This window comes from Colletotrichum truncatum (assembly GCF_014235925.2).
Source record: "Colletotrichum truncatum strain CMES1059 chromosome Unknown Contig_0004, whole genome shotgun sequence".
In the NCBI taxonomy this organism is placed as follows: Eukaryota; Fungi; Ascomycota; class Sordariomycetes; order Glomerellales; family Glomerellaceae; genus Colletotrichum; species Colletotrichum truncatum.
Window position 1 is genome coordinate 1,443,384 of NW_027222401.1, and position 20,033 is coordinate 1,463,416.

The window sequence follows — 20,033 nt, forward strand, 5'->3', positions numbered from 1 at the left end:
TCCTCTTGTCACATCCGCGGCACTACAGGCTCTACAGCAACATCGTTGCCATTCCTTTGGCATCCCTTACATTTTCTGCCCCTTACTTTTCCTTTTTCTTCCACTCGTCTTTCTATCTTTTTTACGCGATTGATAATTCAGATACCCTCGCAGAAAACATGACGGCCGATATGGAGAAACAAGCTCTTTCCTTGAATACATCGTCGCCTGAGTCGACAACAAACCACGAGAAGACCCACGAGAAGCCCGACGAGAAGAACGAAAAAGGCTCTGGGGGTTTCTTGGTAAGAATAGGCCACTGGAAAATTGCTTGCAGTATTTGAATTTATCGAGATTCAGGTAACTGATGATGTGGATTACAGAGAGTCTTTACTTATGGAGAACCCATCGACTATGTCCTTGAGTTCATCGCCGTTCTCGCCGCCCTTGGCTCAGGTGTTGCTCTAGCAATGATGAATCTCATCATTGGTGAACTGATGAACGTCATGAGTGACCCTACACTCATCGCCACTGACCCCAACAAGTTCATGTCCATCGTCAGTAGGAATGCGTAAGAATCTCTACACCCAATATCCGCGCTGCACAGCATTCGCTGATAAATCTTCATAGGCTGTACTTTGTCTACATAGGTATTGCTCGTTTTGCCACGACTTATATCTACTCGTCGCTCTTTACATACGTCGCTTTTAAGCTGACCCGCAACCTTCGACGCTCCTATCTTCGAGCCGCTTTAAGTCAAGAGATTAGCTTCTTCGACCACGGCACCGCTGGCTCCATTGCCATGCAAGCAACAACCAACGGAAAGCTAATCCAGTCGGGAATCGCCGAGAAGCTTGGTCTCTTCTTCTCCTCCATTGCCACGTTCATCGCCGCCTTTATAATTGCTTTCGTCAGCCAGTGGAAGCTCACCTTGATCATTATCGGTGTTTTGCCAGCCATGATGATTGTTATGGGAGTATTGGCAGGAATGGACTCCGGTCTTGAGACTAAGATCTTGCAAATCAATAGTCAAGCTGGAACATACGCTGAGAGTGCCCTGGGAAGCACTCGAGCCATCAAGGCATTCAACCTTGAGTCTCGAATCATGCATAAGTATGGCTCATACCTCAACAATTCCCGACAGCTGGGCATCAAGAAAAATCCCATTTATGGGGTATTGTTTGGCTGGCAATACTTTCTCATATACGCATGCATGGGTTTGGCATTCTGGCAAGGAATTGCAATGATTGCCCGTGGGGAGGTGGATGGCATCGGCACAATATTCACGTGAGTTTTCACACCTTGTTGCGCCGCTGGGCTTGGGCCATTGTTGGTTGTTGTCTTTGCTAACTAACTCTTTCATAGCGTGCTCTTCTCGGTCATCATCTCTTCGACTTCGATCAATGGTGTGGCTCCTCATATCATGTCATTTACCCGCGCTGCTACTGCTGCCTCTGAGCTATTTGTCTTGATTGACAGAAAATCTCAAATCGATCCCTTCGATGAATCCGGCCAAATACCCAATGACGTGCCAGGCCACATTGAAATCGAAGGCCTCAACTTCAGTTACCCCACTCGTCCGGATGTTAAAGTCCTGGAAGACTTCTCACTGCGCATCCCCGCTGGCAAAGTCACTGCTCTCGTTGTATGTTAACAGTTGTTTTTTGATCATTTGATGCGCAGGTTCTGACATACACATTTAGGGTCCCAGCGGATCCGGTAAAAGTACTATAATCGGCCTTTTGGAAAGGTGGTATAACCCTGCGTCCGGCACGATCAAACTCGATGGAGCCAGGATCAGTAGTTTGAGCCTTGGTTGGCTGCGCACGACGATGCGGTTAGTCCAACAGGTAAGTGTCCCAGCTGGAAACTCTACGTTTCTAAGGAAATTGAGTAACACTAACACCTAAACAGGAGCCAGTTCTTTTCAACGGTACAGTCTTCGAGAACATTGTCAACGGCCTTGTCGGTACTCCTTGGGAGAAAGCCTCACGTGAAGATCAGCTTCAGCGTGTCCAACAAGCTGCCAAGCTCGCATTCGCCGATGATTTCATCGTTAAACTCCCGCAGGGATACGATACACGTATTGGTGAGCGAGGCGGTCTTTTGTCTGGTGGTCAAAAGCAGCGTATCGCTATCGCGCGCAGCGTCATCTCCGAGCCAAAAATCCTCCTCCTCGACGAGGCAACTAGTGCTTTGGATCCCCATGCTGAGGGTGTCGTACAACAGGCGTTGGATAGTGCTGCAAGAAATAGGACAACCGTCGTGATCGCTCACAAGCTCGCCACCATCCGCAATGCAGACAATATTGTGGTCATGTCCAAGGGCAAGATCGTTGAACAAGGGAAACACGATGAGCTGGTGGCCATGAATGGCACTTATGCAAAATTAGTCAAAGCGCAGGATCTCTCCGTCGAAAGCCAAGAGAAAATGGACCAGAGCTCTGACGACGAATCAGCCGATGCAGCAGAACCCATCCAATCCCTTGCCAAGTACGACACTGCAGTTGCACAGGGACTCTTATCGCTCAAGGACAAGGAAGACTACAGCCTTTACAAACAGACGGGACTTATCCACACTGTTTCCAAGTTGGTTCGCGCAACGCCAGAGATCAGGATATGGTACATACTTGCATTCATCACTTGCATACTTGGAGGTTAGTTGATTCCAACGAAACGTGTCTTGAGTACAAGCTAATTCAAAATTCCAGCTGCGGTTTACCCTGGGCAGGCTCTGCTCTTGTCCAAAGTCATGGAAGTCTTCAGTGGCAACGACATGGTCAAGCGCGGCAATTTCATTTCGCTCATGTATTTTGTCATGGCTTTGGGCACCTTCATTGCTTACTTTGTCATGGGATGGACGACGAACGTCATTGCTCAGGTGAGTTCCTCTAGAAACCTCGTTTAACTTGGGTATATACTAACCCAATTTCCCACTGTAGACTCTGAGCCAAAAGATTCGCAGGGGCCTTATGAGGGGAATGCTCAGACAAGACCTTCGGTTTTTCGACCGTGAGGAGAATACGGTTGGCGCGCTTACCAGCCGGATCGATTCTCATGCACAAGCCATTCTCGAGCTCATGGGATTCAATGTTGCCTTTGCGGTTCTAGCATTTATCAATGTTATTGCCTGCAGCATTCTTGCCATTGTCATCTCTTGGAAGTTGGGTCTTGTGGGAGTCTTCGCTGGCATGCCCCCTCTATTGCTGTCTGGCTTCGCCCGCATTCGTATCGAAACGAAGATGGATTCCGACATCGACAAGAAGTTTTCGAAGAGTGCTTCGATGGCCTCTGAAACAGTTAACGCCATTCGCACGGTCTCATCTTTGGCGATTGAGAAAGGCGTTCTGGAGAGATACACCAATGAGCTGGATACTGCGATTTCGACTTCGACTGCACCCCTTTTCAACATGATGATTTGGTTTTCTCTGACACAGTCAATCGAGTTCTTTATCCTTGCACTCGGCTTTTGGTAAGCATTCAAATAACTCTTGACTTGACGGTTTCAGTCAATACTAAGACTTTTAGGTGGGGATCGCGTCTCGCTGCCGACGGGGAAATCACCTTTGCCCAATTCATCGTCGCATTTATGGGTGTTTTTTTCTCAGGCCAAGCCGCGGGAATGATTTTCAGTTTCTCAAGCAGTGAGTCATCATCAGGCGCAATTTGATTTACAGTTTCTGACGAAATGAAACTTTAGGCTTTACGAAGGCAAATGCTGCCGCCAACTACTATTTCTGGTTAACTGCCCTGGAACCAACTGTTCAGGACACTGATGAAAATCGAGAGAAGGGGCCCGCGGACGGCTGCAGCTCCATCGATTTCATCAATGTTCAGTTTTCATACCCATTGGCACCAGATGCTCGGGTGCTCAAGGGTATTTCACTCAAGGTAGGTACTCCTTATCAACAACAGACGAGCAGCTTGCCTAATACACCACCAGATTGATCGCGGCCAATTCGTCGCTTTTGTTGGTGCTTCCGGCTGCGGAAAAAGTACAATGATCTCTCTTCTTGAACGGTTCTACGACCCAGTCAGCGGCTCAATCGTAATCGACGGCTCAGCGCCTCTTACGGATATCAGCCCACGCAGCTACCGCAGCAAGTTGGCTCTTGTACAGCAAGAACCAACACTGTTCCCTGGTACTATTCGAGAGAATATCGCAGCGGGTATGGATGTTGGCCCTGAAGAGCAGGCTGCAGTCAAGGATGATTTGATAGAAGCAGCATGCCGCGCTGCCAATGCATGGGACTTTGTCAGCTCTCTTCCCGAAGGTCTCAACACTCCATGCGGACAAGGCGGCAGCCAGCTCTCAGGTGGCCAAAGGCAACGCATTGCCATTGCTCGTGCTCTCATCCGCAATCCTAGTGTCATTCTCCTGGACGAAGCAACGAGCGCCCTAGACACCGAGTCTGAAAGGGTAGTCCAAAAAGCACTGATGGAAGCGGCAAACTCTGGAGACCGTATCACCATCGCCGTAGCCCACCGATTGTCGACCATTCGTGACGCAGACCGAATCTGCGTCTTTTTCGGCGGCCGTATTGTTGAGACTGGAACGCATAACGAGCTTATTGAGCAGGGTGGAATTTACAAGAAGATGTGTGAGGCACAGAGCCTGGACAATGCGGCATAGATTATGAAGGCGGCCACAAATCCGGTTCGATCATAGATACCCATTGGTTGGTGGCTGTGCCATTTCCTTTTTTTGTCTCCTGGGGTTTGACCAGGGAATAATGATGTTTTAATTATTAGTAAACTTAGACTTAGACTTAGATGCTAAAAGCAATTTGTTTTCTTTTCCACTTCCCTCTTTTCTCCATGTCCTAATGGGAGGTGTGCCATTTATCGCGAAGCCAAGCTGAGCGTCTCATATGAGCTCTCTCGATCTGGCTGAGATTCTGTTTTGTCAGCCACCACTGTTGATATCGTAATCAATTACATTAAGGAAAGGCTTTAAGGTAGCTACTAAGAGTCCAAAGAAAAAAATTAAACGAAAACTTTTAGGCCTGGGTACAAAGTGCAATTGAATCATACTGGCTGTGGCTCTGACGGAAACAATCACCATGTGTAGCGGGTCCGCAAACGGGTCTCATCGTAGTTGATGCCCCACCGGAGCCAGTGACGCCGACCTCCGACTCCACCTAAATTTTCGAGCTTCACTTCATCCCACCTACCTCAAGCAGCAAGGCAATACGAGACGCCTTTCGACCTCAAGACCTCAATTTGTAGAGCCTAGTTGTCGTAAATTTGGTCACAAATCCACGAAGAAATGGCCACTTCAAAGGGCCTTCCCCGCGACACCTTCGCAAAGCTCTCCCCACACCCATTTCTTCTTGCCAACCTGCAACCTCCTGCACCTGCCAACGCAGCTCGCAGCAACGGCCGCGCCCCGGACGAGGCCCGCGTCCCCAATATCAACACCTCTTCTCTCACGCACGCCAATGGCAGCGCCGTTGTCCGTACTGGTGATACCACCGTCATCTGCGGCGTTCGCGCAGAGACAATCCTCGCCTCCGACATCCCCAACTTCCGCCGCCACAACGCTCTCAGCGCAACCGAGACAGACGGCGCAGCGGAACTGAAGGACTATGACCTCCTCGTGCCTAACATAGAGCTTGCTACTGGTTGTGCGCCGCAATTTCTCCCCGGCGTTCCCCCGACGACGCTCGCGCAGACGCTGAGTACGCGGGTTTACTCACTGCTGCACTCTTCCAAGCTTGTCGACGCGGAGGATCTGAGGATATGGTACAGACGGCCCGCTGAGAACGCAGCTGAAGATGACGACGAGGACAAGATGGAGGATGATGAGGAAAATTCGGATGGCGAGAAGGTTGTGATTGCGTATTGGGTCCTTTACATTGACATATTTTTCATCTCATTCGACGGCAACCCGTTCGACGTCGCCTGGGCCGCCGTCCTTGCCGCTCTCCACGACACCACCATTCCCAGTGCTCGCTGGGACCCCGACCGCGAGATGGTAATCTGCTCTCGCGATGAGCCCAAGTCTTTGACTCTGCATGGCTTCCCCGTTGCTTGCACAGCAGGCGTGTTCACAGGCAAGGAGACAACCGACAAGCCCGTAGAAGGCAAGTTCTGGACTTTGGTCGACCCTGATACATTGGAGGAGGGACTCTGCGACGAAGAAGTTACGGCGGTGGTGGATCGAAGCGGAGGAGAGACCAAGATTCTTTCGATATCGAAGCACGGCGGCACGGCGCTGCAACCGCAGTTGATACGGGAGTATGTGGGCGTTGCGGAGCGGAGGTGGGAGCAGATCAAGCAGGCTATGGCATGAAGATAATGATACCCGGTAAAGGAAACATAAATCAAACCTTTTAGGGGGGTTCTTCCCCTGATTGTACTCCAATAACGGGGCAAACAAGCAAGCAAGCAGGTCCTTGAAAATTGTCGTGAGCTTTGTTGACTCGTCTGCTTGTTTTCATTACACGTTCTGGCAAACGTGCGGCTCAGTGAGAAGGCAAGCGCATAGCTACATACTCACGCCTCACCTATCCTCATCTCTGTCTCGCCCAAACGATCTTTCAATTCTTTCCCAAAGACCATAATCACAAATTCCATGTACCTCACAAGAGTTTCACAAAACAGCAAACAAAACCCGCCACCTCCCCGTCAAGTATTCAATATGGCAGACTACACCCAGAGACTCGCAGAGGCTACGAAGGAGGAGCTTCTGCAGACTATCCACGCCGTCATCGGTGCGAATGGTACGGCTCGAAGTCATGTCTTCAGCGTCATGGACTATCTCGACGCTCAAAAGACGCAGCAGTACAGTGCCAATCGCCGCACTAGCCGCTCGTCCACTCGCAAGGGCTCGCAAGACTCGGCCATTCATCTTCACCCTCTTCTACGAGAAGTTGTCGAGGACATGAACCGGGACATCAAAATCTGTATGACTTGTTCAAAGGCTTTCGAGGAGAAGAATAACAACGAGGAATCGTGCCGCCGTCACACTGGTATGTATCTATGTCCTCAAGTCGCCAGGATGGATGGCTTGCTCATGGTTGTTGATGGAACAGGTCACTGGCTCATTGAGATTGAGGATTCCGAACATATCCAGTTCGTGCGTGCCAGCGACGCGCCTAAAGCTATCAAAGATAATAAGAGCCTGCCGTGGATCATGTCCTGCTGCTGCAACACCAAGCAGGACCTCGGCGAGGGCTGCGTTCGCGCCAAGCACATCGCGGTCATGGCAGAGGACACCGGCGGTGATACCTCGAAGAACTGATTGCACTGCTATGCGATACGATGAGATATAATGATACCCTTGTGCGGCAGTTTTGGGAGGTTCTTGAAGGCTGTATGTGCCATGCCTAAACACGTTTTGGTATAATTGGAGAAGCCTCAGAGAAATGGGCGACGATACAGCTAGCTGCGGCAGCATAACGTGGCAAGTAGCAGCCGACGAATGAGATGTGGACAGGAGACAGTGAGCGTCTTCTCATTTATGTAGACAGACAGAACACGTTCCGTTGGTCACTTGATACCAGACCATCCTTCTACAATCAATCACATGTGCATGCGGTGAAAAATATGTATTCCACAATTCGAGCCACCTTTTCAGACGTTATTCCAAGGCAGTAGATACTAGGGAACAATATCAGTCTACCGCCCGGCGGCGAGGAAGCCTAATGAAAGGCCCTCAAGAGCTGCAAATCTACTGAGAAATACGATTCGCGGCTGGGTTACCGGGCGGATGGTTGTAAAAGAGAAGAAAAGGAAAATATCGCGGCCCACCGCGCCAGAGATTTTGTGTGGGTGGTGTACCGTGCGAGCATACAGTTTGGGTGTGTTCCTCGCACACAAGAGCCTCCAGTTTCCCCACCGGGCCCCCATCGTCAATCTTTCTTCCTTTTCAACCTCACTTCCCTCGAAAACCTTTTCCTCTCTTCTCTCTCTGACTTGCATCTACAGTCAGTATGGATTCGCTGGCCGAGAATACGTGGGATGTCATCATCCACGGAACTGGCCTGCAGCAATCACTGCTAGCCTTGTAAGCTTTCTTTTTCCCTCTTCTTTCTCCGCTCCACGCGCACGTCGTCGTTGCTTTGGCACATCTCCCAAAAGCCTCGATCTGACTGACGCAGCCCTCTTTGGCCGTAAAGAGCCCTGTCCCGCTCAGGAAAGCAAATCCTGCACCTCGATCCCAACGAGTACTATGGCGGTCCCGAAGCGGCCTTCAGCCTTCAGGAGATGGAGGAGTGGGTAGCTGCCCACGCCGACAACTCGGGCAAGGTTTTCTCTTCAGCGAGTCTCACCAAACCCGAGACGGCAGGTCAAGGAATATCCTCCCCTCGAGCATACTCCCTTGCGCTGGCACCGCAAATCGTGCACACCCGTTCGGCGCTAGTCACCCAGCTTGTCGACTCCCGCGCGTACCGGCAGATAGAGTTTATGGCCGTTGGGTCATTCTTTATCTATACAGTTGCCGGAGATGCTGCATCGATCGTGCCCATCCCCTCGACTCGCGAGGCTGTCTTTTCTACGACTGCGATACCGGCTAGGTCGAAGCGCGCCCTGATGAAGTTCCTGAAGTTCGTCTTGGATTACGATTCTGAGGATCACCGGGCAACATGGACACCACATGCGGATAAACCCCTTGCGGAGTTCCTGTCCACCGAGTTCAAGCTTGACGCTGCGCTGCAGACCTACATTGTTACCCTTACCCTCTCACTCGACGGCAAGATATCAACTGCAGCTGGCTTGGCCGCGATTCATCGGCATCTATCATCGATGGGCGCCTTTGGGCCTGGCTTTGCAGCGGTTTATCCCAAATGGGGCGGCCTCTCTGAAATTGCTCAGGTTGGCTGCCGTGCGTGCGCTGTTGGAGGAGCGATATACATGCTGGGCACTGGTATGAAAGCCACGCGCCCATTGGATGATCAGGAAGATGGCGCACGCTTCGAGGTAGACTTGACCAGCGATATTACGGTGAAAGCCCGTTCGTTGGTCCGAGGAACTGAGACAGTGTCTTCTGATGATCAGCGTGTGAGCCGGTTGACTGCTGTCGTCAACTCGCCGCTCCCGTCTCTCTTCCAGGCAGCTGTTGAAGGAGCACCGACACCTGCCGTTGCGGTTATTGCATTCCCTGCCGAGTCCGTCCAGGACGTCGCGTCGCCGTACCCGATATACGTCTTTGCTCACTCGAGCGAGACGGGTGAATGCCCATCCGGTCAGAGTAAGTCTACACTTTCCTTTCCTAGAACTACTGTACATGATGATTTGTCAAATCTTATCTACATTGCCTGAGCTTTTGCTTCGACGAAAACTTCTTTATGACCCTGATCGTACACCTGTTTCTTATACTGTTGTCTTTGCACATAAATATGGAAACTTATCTCTAACGAACCCTCGTTTAGGTGTACTCTACTTCGTCACACCGAAGTCAGCAACCTCTGCTGAAGCCTTGCAAAAGGCTTTAGACTCTCTCCTGGCATCTCTTGCGGACGGTGAAAACCAACCGCAGACCATTTACAAGGTTGCTTATCAACAAGCTCGCCCGACTGCGTCGGCGCCTGCTGATGATGTGCTCTACGTTCCCAGCCTCCCACTCGACCTCGCCTTTAGTGATTCAGCACTCGAGTCGGTCAGGGACACCTGGTGGAAAATCATGGGACCCGTAGCCGATGACCCCGACGTGCAGTACATGAAGTTTGAGGATCGAGAGGGTGTTGGCGATGAGGATGACGACGAGTAGATATCTAGTAGCTTTGTCTGTTGTACGAAGTAATGATAACTCATGACATGATCATTAATGGCACAAACTTTCTAAAAAGCAAATGTATTCTTTGTGAAGCTAGCTAATGTGTCTGGATCGTAAAGCAAAGTGTATGTGATCCCTTCGGAGGGATATAATGCAAATCCCCGCCATCAAATCATCCCCCCCCCTGAAAATGTTTCTCGGCTCCCAATCTCTCGAGATCCCCATTTTGATTAAACGCTTCCGTGTCTTGCGTTCTGAAGGGAAACAATCAAATGCAGTGCGAAAAAAAACAAACGCAGAAAAGAAAAAGAAGGGGAAAAAACCACCTTAAATCGAAGCAAACAATCCCGATCTCAACTTTTGAAAGCAAGCCGCATCATGTCAAACACAACGCCGCAAATGATCCCCAAATAACCGTGTGTTATGTCTTCAATTCGTGTTGTCCAGTTGCGCCGTCATGTCAATTCCAACCCGAATTGTTCCGAAAGGCTCCAGCCTCTCAACGTCTTGCTCGACCTTGATCACATTCTTTGTTGCTAGGGAAAGTATGTGGTAGAACGCCTGCGCTGCGACAACGTGATTCTGCTGTCCAGGCGGGACCAGGCTCTCGAATGCGACCCACCTGCGGTTCTCGTTCGAGTCTCCTTCCTTGATGTAGCCTGTTGTTTTGGTCTCTTCTTCTGTCCAGCGCAGAAACTCTTGGCTTGCAGTATCCATTGCCGACCGGGACCAGTGCGTTTCATCCTGATTCTGCTGCTGCCCAATATCGAGCAAGGCCGCGGGGACTAGTTCACCAAGGCCCTCGGCGCCTGGAAACTGAATAAGGTCGGCTGCTATATCACCATCGGGAACGTCTCGGAGCGGCTCGAACGGCGGAATGCTACTTCCACGCATACTTAGCTGACGGCCGCCTTGCTGTGAGTTGGGGCCGATTGAGGAACCTCTGCCGACCGAGGGGGTGTGGTTCCAGGGCATGAGAGAAGATGACATGTGGTCAGCTAGGGGTTGTGCAGCCTCCATACCTATCTCAGGCATTGATTCATCGTTGAGAAGTAGATCAAAGTCAAGCACATCGTCCATGGAGCGGCCTTGCTGTGGTGTCTCCTCGAGTTTAGGTCGAACTTTGCGCTCCTGCTCCTCTTCGCCAAAGGCTTCTTCCGAGCTTCGTTGACGTCTTCTTCTAGAACCTCCAGGTGAAGAAGTGCTGGAATTGTGGCCTTGATCTAAGGAAGGTCCCCAGATACGATCACGAAGGCCATTCCCTGCATAGGTTTGAGCAAGCGGATAAGTGACTCCAGTAACACCCCGTAAATCGCCGACATTGTTGATCCCACGTCCAAGGACAATCTGGTAGGCATATGCTCTCGCTTGCGCACGGGTACTTCTCTTCCGCTTGCTTCTGGCAGCTGCAGCATTCTCCAGGTAATCCTGGTCCCAAGATTTGAGAGAACTGCGGGCAATTGTGGTTCTGCCACGGTCAAGCATGAGTACACGACGGCCTCGCTTGGCAACAGGTGCAACCGCCTTGGGAATTCTGGCCTGTTCAGGTGACCGTACAGACTGCAAGGCTTCCTCTTCTTGGGGTCCAGCAACGTCATTTCCTACCATAGGAACATCGTCATCCTGGTTAAATGCGATTTGGTCTTGCTCGTTCTGGGGAAGCTCTTGTGACTGCTGCTGATCTTGTATCTGCACGCTGTCTTCTGTCAAATCTGTTCCGGGAAGGACTGGTAATTCCAGATCATCATCTATGAGTTCTCCATTCAGACCGACACTCATATGGAGGCCACCATCATCATCTAAAATACCGAAGGGATCCATGTGCATGTCCATATCGAGGTCGTCCCGTGTTTTTGGGAGGAAAGTGTTGGCTGCAGATCCATGAATGTGCGGTGACGGGAACTGGAAGCCGGCGTTTGGAGAGGAGGATTGCGAAAGGTCTAGATGAATCGGTAGAGCGGGACTCGCGAAGTCGAGAATCGATGGGCTTGGGAAGGGACTAAGCTGGGATTGAGACTTCTTGCCTCCAGACGATAGAAATGGCTGGCTAGGGAAGAGCGATTCTCCACTGTCAAGTTTGAATTCGGGGATTTTGTTGGACAGAATAAAACGCGGGTCATCGCTCAATGTGATCTGTTCACGTCTATATCAAGTTAGCAGAAAACTCAGGTATGTTCTAGAGGGAGAGCAACTACCTGGTCTTGCCGGCTTTTGTGTCGATTCCACTGTCACCATAGACAACGACCATGGTCTTCATTGTCTCTCGAATTTTCTCGCTGTCGTTGAGGGTGTAATGACACTGACGGGAATAAACACAAGTCACCCCGTACAGCAGATTGCTTTGAAGACGTAAGGATATCGGCGGGCCCGGATCCATGATCTTGTCACAAGCCCTTGGGATGTTGACATCATCGATGGCTTTCCGGGAGAGCCTTCGCACGCCACCTTTGGGCCCGAAGTTCGCGACATGCCTTGTCAAACATAAGCTTAAGACTTTGAGAAACAATAGATGATGATAAGCCTCACCAAATTGTCGCGACGCCGTACTGCTTGCTGGCGAGTACTAGCTGGCGGTTAGATGAGCCGAGGAAGGAGATCTCAGAGGGTTGACTGACTCTCGTGACTGTAAAACATGATGAAGTCAACGACCAAGTACAACGCCTTTGAGGCAATTCAGTAATTTCTTGGCAGTTGAGTTTCATGGGACAACAAGTGTGCCGTCTCGCAGAAGTTGATGGCGGTGGTTGTGCTGAGATGAGGAAGGAAGCGGCGAGTTGAGGGTTGAAGGACGTAAAGGAGCTGCCAACCTAAGAAGTACCATTAACTTGCAGAAAGCAGGCACCTTCTAAGTTAGTTTACCGCCAACCATGTCTCCTTCCAAATCTACGACCAGAGCTACTGAGCTTCGACGCATTGTTCAGTCAGTAATTCTACCTTGCCAGTGATTGAATAATTCTTCCCAACAGTGACGAAAAATATTTCCATTTCCTTATGTTTAACATTGCATGCTTGCCTTCATGTTTTACATTAGTGAAGAGCCAACCTTCTGTCTACTGATACCAAACAGAACTTTGACATCCTGAAACTCTTCCAACAGCCCGCAAAGAAAGGATCTGTAGTAGACAAAATCCAAGTACCATCAGGAAGCTTCTAGACTGCAGCAATGACAATTATATCACAAGTTACACGCCTGCACTCCACAAACTGAGCATAATGATCAACACATCAGATAACTTTTCGCATTTCCACTTAAGTAGAGAAACTTAGGCTACTTTCAGCCTGGATTAACTCCTGTCTATGGCCTTAAGAAGACGTGTTATGTGAATGCTAAATCACACTTATTTTCTAATCTCAGCAGTCTGGTGTTGCAAATCTGAAAAAACCACAGGTGTATATTCCCATGCCGTCAATCTCAGGATTGGTACTCTTGAAGATGCGGTCGTTGTCTTGGCATGGTTGGAGAGGCATGGTGGTCTTGCTATTGCCAAAGGAAAGAAGACTGATTTCATTACCCTCAAGGTATTCTTCAACAACAACAACAGCAACAACGGAGGACTTGGCAGATGAATATAGCCTCTTAACCGTAATGTTTTCCAGATCATCGAACACATCTTCTTTGCTTGTAAGGAAACGCCCTTGCCCCAAGTGAGACCTCTCTTCTTAATGACGACCTTATTTCCACAGTGTTAGCATAAACCTTGGCACAAGCAATATCGTCAAGGAAGTTTTGTGCAGCATTTAGAACGCCACAGTAACTCTTGATGTCTTGTGCGAAAACCTTTGAACCACAATTTTTGATGCTTCCTTTGCAAGTATGAAACAGGAAATCCCACCCAAAAGCCGTTTTCCCCAAGTGAATGTTTTAAAGAAAACGAGTATAGCTCAGACTTGCTACCCTCGGAAAGCTTTCCATGCCACCAACCACGGCATCGATATGACCAATCACAGAAAGACCCATGGCAAGGGCGTGGGGCAATGGCACTAGTCCAGTGTAATGTGCAATGTCTATAGATCTTGGAGGCAATGAGCAAAATCTCTGATAGTCATATTGGGGGAAAATATGGGTCGAACAGCTCGCCTTTACCCAACACATCTTTGTCTCTGGTCAATCCTTAGATCAAACATAGTACGTGTAGCTTCCTAGATTTAGTCTTACCCCAGGCGCGACATGGATTTCCACATGCCCATTCCTTTAGTGTCTGTTCTCAACTTTTCGTACAACAAAGGTATCTAAATAATAGTTCTCGACGCTTACGGTGATTTTCAGGTCATCTATTCGAAACATTTCCTCGGTGTCCACCTTGCCGCCCGCATCGTCAAAACTGCGACGAACCACGATGCCTTGAACTGCTTCTCATGCCATCAGCTGGGTGACTGTCTTCAATCATCCTTTCACTCCCTTCTACGCGAAGTCGATCATCGATGCCGAAGGCCAGGAGGAATATAGAAGCATAAGATGAGGTGGTCAACCCGGTGGGCCTTGACGAAATTATCAAGTTCGTGGGAGTCAAGCGGTTCAATGAAGGAACGCAGTTCTCGTGTTTGATGGCAAACGTAACAGTGCTTCCAGCTTTTTGGAACACAGGAGATCTTATTTACGCAAGAGAACTTACTGAGACACCTGCAAAAGAGCGTGATCTCTTGTACGTCACCGATGGGGAGTACCTAAGCTTGTTATTACCCATCGATCCTTGACAGAATAGGGGGCTACTATAGGTACTAGAAGACACAGAAGCATTGCAAATGAACGAAGTTAAATCATTGTTTGCCATGATTTTTTTAAGACTGAAAAATATACTGACAATAGTAATTCACCAAGATGGGAGCTTACAAATGTGGCTCAATAGAACACTGAAGCAAATTCCTTTGGTAGACATGACCAAGGCACTTCATCCCAGCAATCGCCCGTGAGACTAGCGCTTCGACAAACACTTATTTTCCTATTTGTTTTTGGGCCCACGTGCTTCCCCTCCTGGACTACGAGTATCTATATGAAGGTGACGAGTTCGGTTAGGTGATTGCACTCGAACAGCAGGGTGCGTTGCCGTCAGAGAGCCGAGGGGCGTAGCACATGCGTGTCTCTCTCTACAATCAAGCACTGGCCAGGCCGTCTAATTAGATGGTTCAGATATTCTATATCTAAAACGATCAGCCTTAATTGTTGATGGCATTCTCGCGCTCTGGTAGCCGCGAAAACACGTTCCGTATCACCCAACAGTTTGGGAAATTATTTGCCTGTTTGTCCAGATGAGGAGGGGCAGGAAAGTTCAGCCGCATTTTAAAAAAAACAAACACACTAGCCACTCGTTCCGCGGATGATGGTGGAGGACGTCAGCGGTGATTTTAGTCTTTTCCCTCCCTACACAAACCCCTGTGGTGAGAAGCTTCATCCTAAAAGGCTAAAATGGTTAGGTAGTTCGTATATAAGCTGCAGATTCCCAACTGTGACCTGACCTCCACACATTGTTACCTTTCAGGAATCGTTCTCCGTTTGCACCGGTGATCACCTCTTTCTGATCCGTTATTAGTTACAATGGTCAACCTCTGGGGTATCGTTACTCTTGGCCTCGCGGCGAGCGCTGCAGCTTCGCCTGCCGCCTTCAATGCCGTAGTAGGCCAGTCTGACCCCGGCCGTCCTGGAAAAGGCAACAACTCGCCGGACTGCGGCAAATACAACTTCGTTTTCACGTAAGAGATCGATATAACACATTGTGTATCTTCCCAGTACCTACCTCATACTGACGTCTTGCTCTGGATAGCGGCTTGCCATGGAACCACCCTGGTGTAGCGGCAAGCGGTTTCACTTCCCAGCAGGCTGAGGCTGGCCTCCGGTCAGACATGGCGGCCATCGCGCAGGCCGGTTACAACATCAAGGGTGATCCTCCTCACTGCACATACCCTTGAGGTATTGCTGACATGTATCGATTTAGCTATCCTTACTGGGCCTGAGGATGATTTGAGCTTCATCTCCAAGGAACTGAAGGGTGTAAGCTGGACTGGAGTTGGTGTGGGATTTGGCGTCCGAGGAAACCCTTCACCACTGATCACGCGTCGACTCATGGGTAGGTTAACCCCTCCATCTGCTTGTGAACGCATCCTTACACGCTTGACATATAGACATTCTTCAATTGTATCGCGACGAGGCATCTTGTGCTCGGATTCTGTTCAATTACTCACCCACTACGTCCCTCTGGGCTATTCAGCAGTACTTTCCGCTCCAGACGAACTGCACAGACAGCCCCGGCAAGAGTTTGGTAAGTGATATTGAATTTGTTCTTGTAATAGATGTTGATATGAGCTTTAGGGTATCGCCATTCGCTGTAAAGCCTGCAATCCTCCAGTTTAGGCGTCAATAATATCTGACAGAGGTCCGGTGCTCTTGAGAGGGTTACAATCGGCAATGGTACCGGGCTGAGAGCAGAGTAAGTGGAACGGAAAGGCTTATGGAAGCACTAATCATAGCCTAAATGACGGAGTCGTCAATGCTGTAATATGCCTATGTGGCCATCTTTTTGTTCGTCTTATCGCTAGGTATTTGTGTATTCTCATTGCAAGAAGAGCTCCCAAAGCGGGTTCCCACAGTATTGTTCAATTAGCTGTCAGTATCCGGTTTTGTCATCCGGCTATTGTCATCTCCTTTAGGGGAGAACAATGCTATCATCGAAGCAGTCGACCTACTTTGACCAGTGCACATGTTGACTCTGCTGAAGGACACAATCATCCTCGATTCTTCAATTCCCATATGTACATTACTGTGCTTACACGAAGATTCAGATGTCAGGCAATCCAAAACTCTTAACAAAGATGTGGGTATTCACCATGGCAATAGCAAATGAAGTCGAATAGATAGAGACAGTGGCTAGACGATGCTCTTCCCCGTAGTGCCATTGGAGTTTGACAACCTGCTTGCTCTGTATTTTGGCTTCTTCATTATTGATACACCTTAGCAAGGAATAGACTTTCCAGTATCGTTGAATTGAATCGTGTTATCAGGTTCTACCACATTTGATGTTCGCTGTTCGCTCTACGAGACAAGACCTGCAAAGCAGCCTCAGCCGGTCGGCAACAAGAATGCGACATACCATGCAGGTCGAAGTGGGATGAGGCCTCGCCTGAACTAGTAGTATTATTCACAGTTTTCTCAAGAAGCTTCAGTGAAAAGGATGTTTGATATTTTGGCATGCATTGTTGTTGAAACTGACGTATCAACGAGGACTCAATACTTGTCCGAGTCACTTGTTTCAGCATACTTGTTGAACCATCACATACCCTTCAGCACAACCGAGGAGCCTAGAGAAGAACATGTCATGAAATATTAGGATCATGTCAAACAAAAAAGTCAAAAGTCAAAACATCACTAAGGCCAGCCGCAAACACAATGCGCTCACTGTAAACGTAAAAGTCATTTGATACCTGCGCTTTTGTACCCCGGAACCTACCGGGGAATCCATGCCAGATGTGTATACTACAGTTACAAGTTCTAGACACCCAGTAATAGAGAAAATCCAGACCTCGTTCTCGTCTTTTTCTATTCGAGTATCATAAGTACTTTGATCAAACCTCCACAACACGCAACCGTCATTTTTAAAGGCTATTCCACCACTATACGTCATTGCAATTTACTGCGTCTTCTTGGCCTGTCCCGCGGCAGCCGTAGGCGCGCTGTACATCCACAGAGCAGAGAACAGCACGAAGCCGGTGACGGTGGCGAAGATACCGCTCAACCACGGCCAGGCGCCAGAGATGACGTATGAACGCGGCCACTCGTCGTGAGCCATGTGGCGGACAGAAACGGTGTTCTTCTCCTCGAGGTTGGTAAGGAAAGGACGCTTGTAGTTGACCTTGAAGTTGAAAATGCCATGCTGGTCGGGGAGCACGAAGGAGACGGTGTAAGTAGACTCGTCGGCGGTGCTAGCCTTAGGAGAGAGCTTGAGGCGGTGGAAGGGGGAGAGCATGCTGAACTCAAGCTGCAGTTCATCGTCGGAGGGAACGGTGAAAGGGGTCCACTTGTCCCAGGAGTACTCAGAGAGAGAGATAGAGTAGGTCTACCCAGTCAGTTATTCAGTCTTCCAATGTCATATAATCCGGAAATAGGTTACTCACCACATCGTTCTTGACACGGTAAATCTCGGGGTTGGTGTCGTTAGCAGCCTCGTTGAGGTGGTGCTCAATCTCGTTGGTTCGCAGAACACCAATCTCCTTGAAAGTCCAGCCAGAGACTCTCTTCGCGAACTCACGGTTCCAGGTCTTGACCTCCTTCGCAGCACCAGCAGGCTTGATCTTGGCATCGAACCACTTGTTGCGAAACAGCTCAGCAGATCCAACAACGGTGAAACGAGCGCTGTTGCGAGCCTGGAAAACAGAGACGAGCGAAAGCTGCTCGCCCGCAGCGAAAAGATCAGATGCATCAACAACCTCAGACTGCTCCTTGGGGTTGTAGCTGTACGCAGTCTTGGGCGCACGCAGGATGGGCGTAAGAAGTTGGCCAGAACCAAGAATGTGTCCGACGGTGTTGGGGAGAGCAAGAACCTCACCCTCCTGGGAGAAGTAGGTCTTCAAACCGGCACGGAGCTGCTTGGGTGCGGGGAGGGCCAGTACGTCGTGCTTCTCGGGAGCGCTAAGGGCATCGTAGTTGAAGTGGTCGACAACAAGACCGGTGCGGTCGGCGGGGAGGGCGATGTCGAGCTCAGCAAGGAGGCTGACGAGGGAAGTCGGAATGGTCGCGGTAGAAGAAAGAGTCAGGAGGATGTTTCCGTTGGCGTTGATGAACTGGAGGAGGACGTTGGCCGTCAGGTTAGGACCGAGGCCTGTGACATCGTGTGAGCTTGCAGTCAGATCTTGCAACTTGCAGAAAGCGCCGCATACCCTTGATCTTAGAGGGGAAGAGCAACACATGGTCATAAACGCGCTCGCCGAGCTTGAACAGTTGCAGAGACTCGCTCTTGGGCGACTCGTAACTGATGGTGTATCCGCGGCCTGTTTTGGATCAATTGGTCAGCTACTCTCCTTCTGCGCAGTCAATTGCTTCCTACTGGAGCTTCATCAACATCATCTGGGGGCAACAACTTACTTTCAAGATCCCCGAGGAACTTGGAGTAGTCTTCCTTCTCTGCGACATCATCCAGGATGGCCAGGAGCCGGCCGCCGGTGACGCTGACGGCGTGCACGGCGGCAGCCAGGAACAGCAGACAAAGCGAAATAAGAGACCGCATGTTGATGTGATATAAAAAGCCTGCGGCCTGGCTCAACTGGGAAAAAATTACAAAAGGTGTTGAGGGGTGTTGTGGAAAAGAGGAAGTTGGCGCACAGCTGGGGTGCGTTGCGTAGCGCTGCGGCGGGAGAGCTTGCGGCAGTCCAGCACTTTTGGTGCATGTGTCTTGAAGCTTGGGGATACGTAGCCGTTGCCAAGCCCCCCCTTCGGAGAATCTCCGGCAGCAGGAGTGGCAGCAGGGATGAGGTCGGATCAGTGGGCGTCCGGTTTAGGGATCAAGAGTTGAGTTATTCCGACAGGTTTTTCCGGCCCTGCAACTCCCGCCGCGACTCCATTCTGAGCTTCGGCATGATCGAAACGTCCGTTAGTTATCGTAACAATCATTTGACGGCATACCACACGGTCAATTGAGTATGAGAACCTGCGCCGCGCTCACTTTTCACGACATAAATGCTAATTGAGATTACTACAGTACCCAAAATGTCCGCTGCGTCTCCCCGATTCTGGGCCGGGCCCCTTCGTTACATGCGCTGGGCATCCCGTGAGAAGCCCGCCTACTTCTGGTCTGTTGTCATCGGTGCCCTTGGCCCGGTTCAGCTGGCTCTCGTCCCCCCCGTCAGAAAGGCCCTCGGTGACTACAACGCGCCGCCCATCCCCGTCACATACCCTGGTAAGCCCAAGTCGAGAGTCTAGCTGCGAACGGCACCAGAGAAAGCTAATTTTGCCCAGTTCCCGCGGGACCCAGGAAGCAGCTGACTGGCTACGACGACGAATGAGCGACCTGATATACCTGACCTCAAGTCGAGCGAAACCAAAAAAAAAAAAAAATCACTGTATATACGATGGCGTTTGGGCTTAGACAGCAAGCAGGAAGGAGAGTCGGTGGGCTCTGGGAGCGAGCTGGCCGAGGCGTAATCCCGTAGCTCTCACGCTTTGCTTCCCATGGGGAAGGCCGAATTCAAAACAAGGCTCACGCTGTACACTACCTATCATGCAAAGTTCTATCAATCCACTTGCGCGCGGCATGCTAAATGGTCTTTAATACGGTTTCGCCAAGGACTACCAAACGAGAGAAGAACGCCGATTCTATGCCCGCCCGCGTGTAGATTCGCTATGCTCTGCC

At 50.0% G+C, this 20,033-nt stretch overlaps 9 protein-coding genes across 9 annotated transcripts; 7 read left to right on the forward strand and 2 right to left on the reverse strand.

Moving 5' to 3' along the window:
* Positions 1–158: 158 nt before the first annotated feature.
* On the forward strand, positions 159–4,611 carry CTRU02_207192 (multidrug resistance protein 3 (p glycoprotein 3); the record flags this gene model as incomplete). The annotated part of the gene is made up of 11 exons (XM_036719423.1): positions 159–284; positions 363–550; positions 610–1,266; positions 1,345–1,624; positions 1,683–1,829; positions 1,894–2,635; positions 2,690–2,859; positions 2,921–3,450; positions 3,507–3,622; positions 3,679–3,869; positions 3,922–4,611. 11 exons carry the CDS (start codon positions 159–161, stop codon positions 4,609–4,611), a joined length of 3,837 nt encoding a protein of 1,278 aa, XP_036589130.1.
* A 636-nt stretch (positions 4,612–5,247) lies between these two features.
* CTRU02_207193 (3 exoribonuclease family protein) lies at positions 5,248–6,273 on the forward strand (the record flags this gene model as incomplete). The annotated part of the gene is made up of 1 exon (XM_036719422.1): positions 5,248–6,273. One exon carries the CDS (start codon positions 5,248–5,250, stop codon positions 6,271–6,273), a length of 1,026 nt encoding a protein of 341 aa, XP_036589129.1.
* Positions 6,274–6,621: 348 nt separating this feature from the next.
* Positions 6,622–7,224, forward strand: CTRU02_207194 (uncharacterized protein; the record flags this gene model as incomplete). Its single annotated transcript, XM_036719421.1, has 2 exons — positions 6,622–6,952; positions 7,016–7,224. The coding sequence occupies 2 exons, from the start codon at positions 6,622–6,624 to the stop codon at positions 7,222–7,224; spliced, it is 540 nt and encodes a 179-aa protein (XP_036589128.1).
* Positions 7,225–8,189: 965 nt separating this feature from the next.
* CTRU02_207195 (RAB proteins geranylgeranyltransferase component a) lies at positions 8,190–9,693 on the forward strand (the record flags this gene model as incomplete). The annotated part of the gene is made up of 2 exons (XM_036719420.1): positions 8,190–9,174; positions 9,356–9,693. The coding sequence occupies 2 exons, from the start codon at positions 8,190–8,192 to the stop codon at positions 9,691–9,693; spliced, it is 1,323 nt and encodes a 440-aa protein (XP_036589127.1).
* A 435-nt stretch (positions 9,694–10,128) lies between these two features.
* On the reverse strand, positions 10,129–12,333 carry CTRU02_207196 (rad21 rec8 n terminal domain-containing protein; the record flags this gene model as incomplete). The annotated part of the gene is made up of 4 exons (XM_036719419.1): positions 10,129–11,842; positions 11,895–12,170; positions 12,226–12,262; positions 12,315–12,333. 4 exons carry the CDS (start codon positions 12,331–12,333, stop codon positions 10,129–10,131), a joined length of 2,046 nt encoding a protein of 681 aa, XP_036589126.1.
* Positions 12,334–13,759: 1,426 nt separating this feature from the next.
* Positions 13,760–14,146, forward strand: CTRU02_207197 (uncharacterized protein; the record flags this gene model as incomplete). The annotated part of the gene is made up of 2 exons (XM_036719418.1): positions 13,760–13,825; positions 13,967–14,146. 2 exons carry the CDS (start codon positions 13,760–13,762, stop codon positions 14,144–14,146), a joined length of 246 nt encoding a protein of 81 aa, XP_036589125.1.
* Positions 14,147–15,232: 1,086 nt separating this feature from the next.
* CTRU02_207198 (uncharacterized protein) lies at positions 15,233–16,045 on the forward strand (the record flags this gene model as incomplete). The annotated part of the gene is made up of 5 exons (XM_070204850.1): positions 15,233–15,387; positions 15,459–15,574; positions 15,630–15,761; positions 15,817–15,953; positions 16,004–16,045. 5 exons carry the CDS (start codon positions 15,233–15,235, stop codon positions 16,043–16,045), a joined length of 582 nt encoding a protein of 193 aa, XP_070061383.1.
* A 1,273-nt stretch (positions 16,046–17,318) lies between these two features.
* Positions 17,319–18,911, reverse strand: CTRU02_207199 (dolichyl-diphosphooligosaccharide-protein glycosyltransferase 48kD subunit; the record flags this gene model as incomplete). The annotated part of the gene is made up of 4 exons (XM_036719416.1): positions 17,319–17,744; positions 17,803–18,506; positions 18,565–18,675; positions 18,770–18,911. The coding sequence occupies 4 exons, from the start codon at positions 18,909–18,911 to the stop codon at positions 17,319–17,321; spliced, it is 1,383 nt and encodes a 460-aa protein (XP_036589123.1).
* Positions 18,912–19,390: 479 nt separating this feature from the next.
* CTRU02_207200 (NADH-ubiquinone oxidoreductase 9.5 kDa subunit) lies at positions 19,391–19,686 on the forward strand (the record flags this gene model as incomplete). Its single annotated transcript, XM_036719415.1, has 2 exons — positions 19,391–19,580; positions 19,640–19,686. The coding sequence occupies 2 exons, from the start codon at positions 19,391–19,393 to the stop codon at positions 19,684–19,686; spliced, it is 237 nt and encodes a 78-aa protein (XP_036589122.1).
* Between the last annotated feature and the right edge of the window lie 347 nt (positions 19,687–20,033).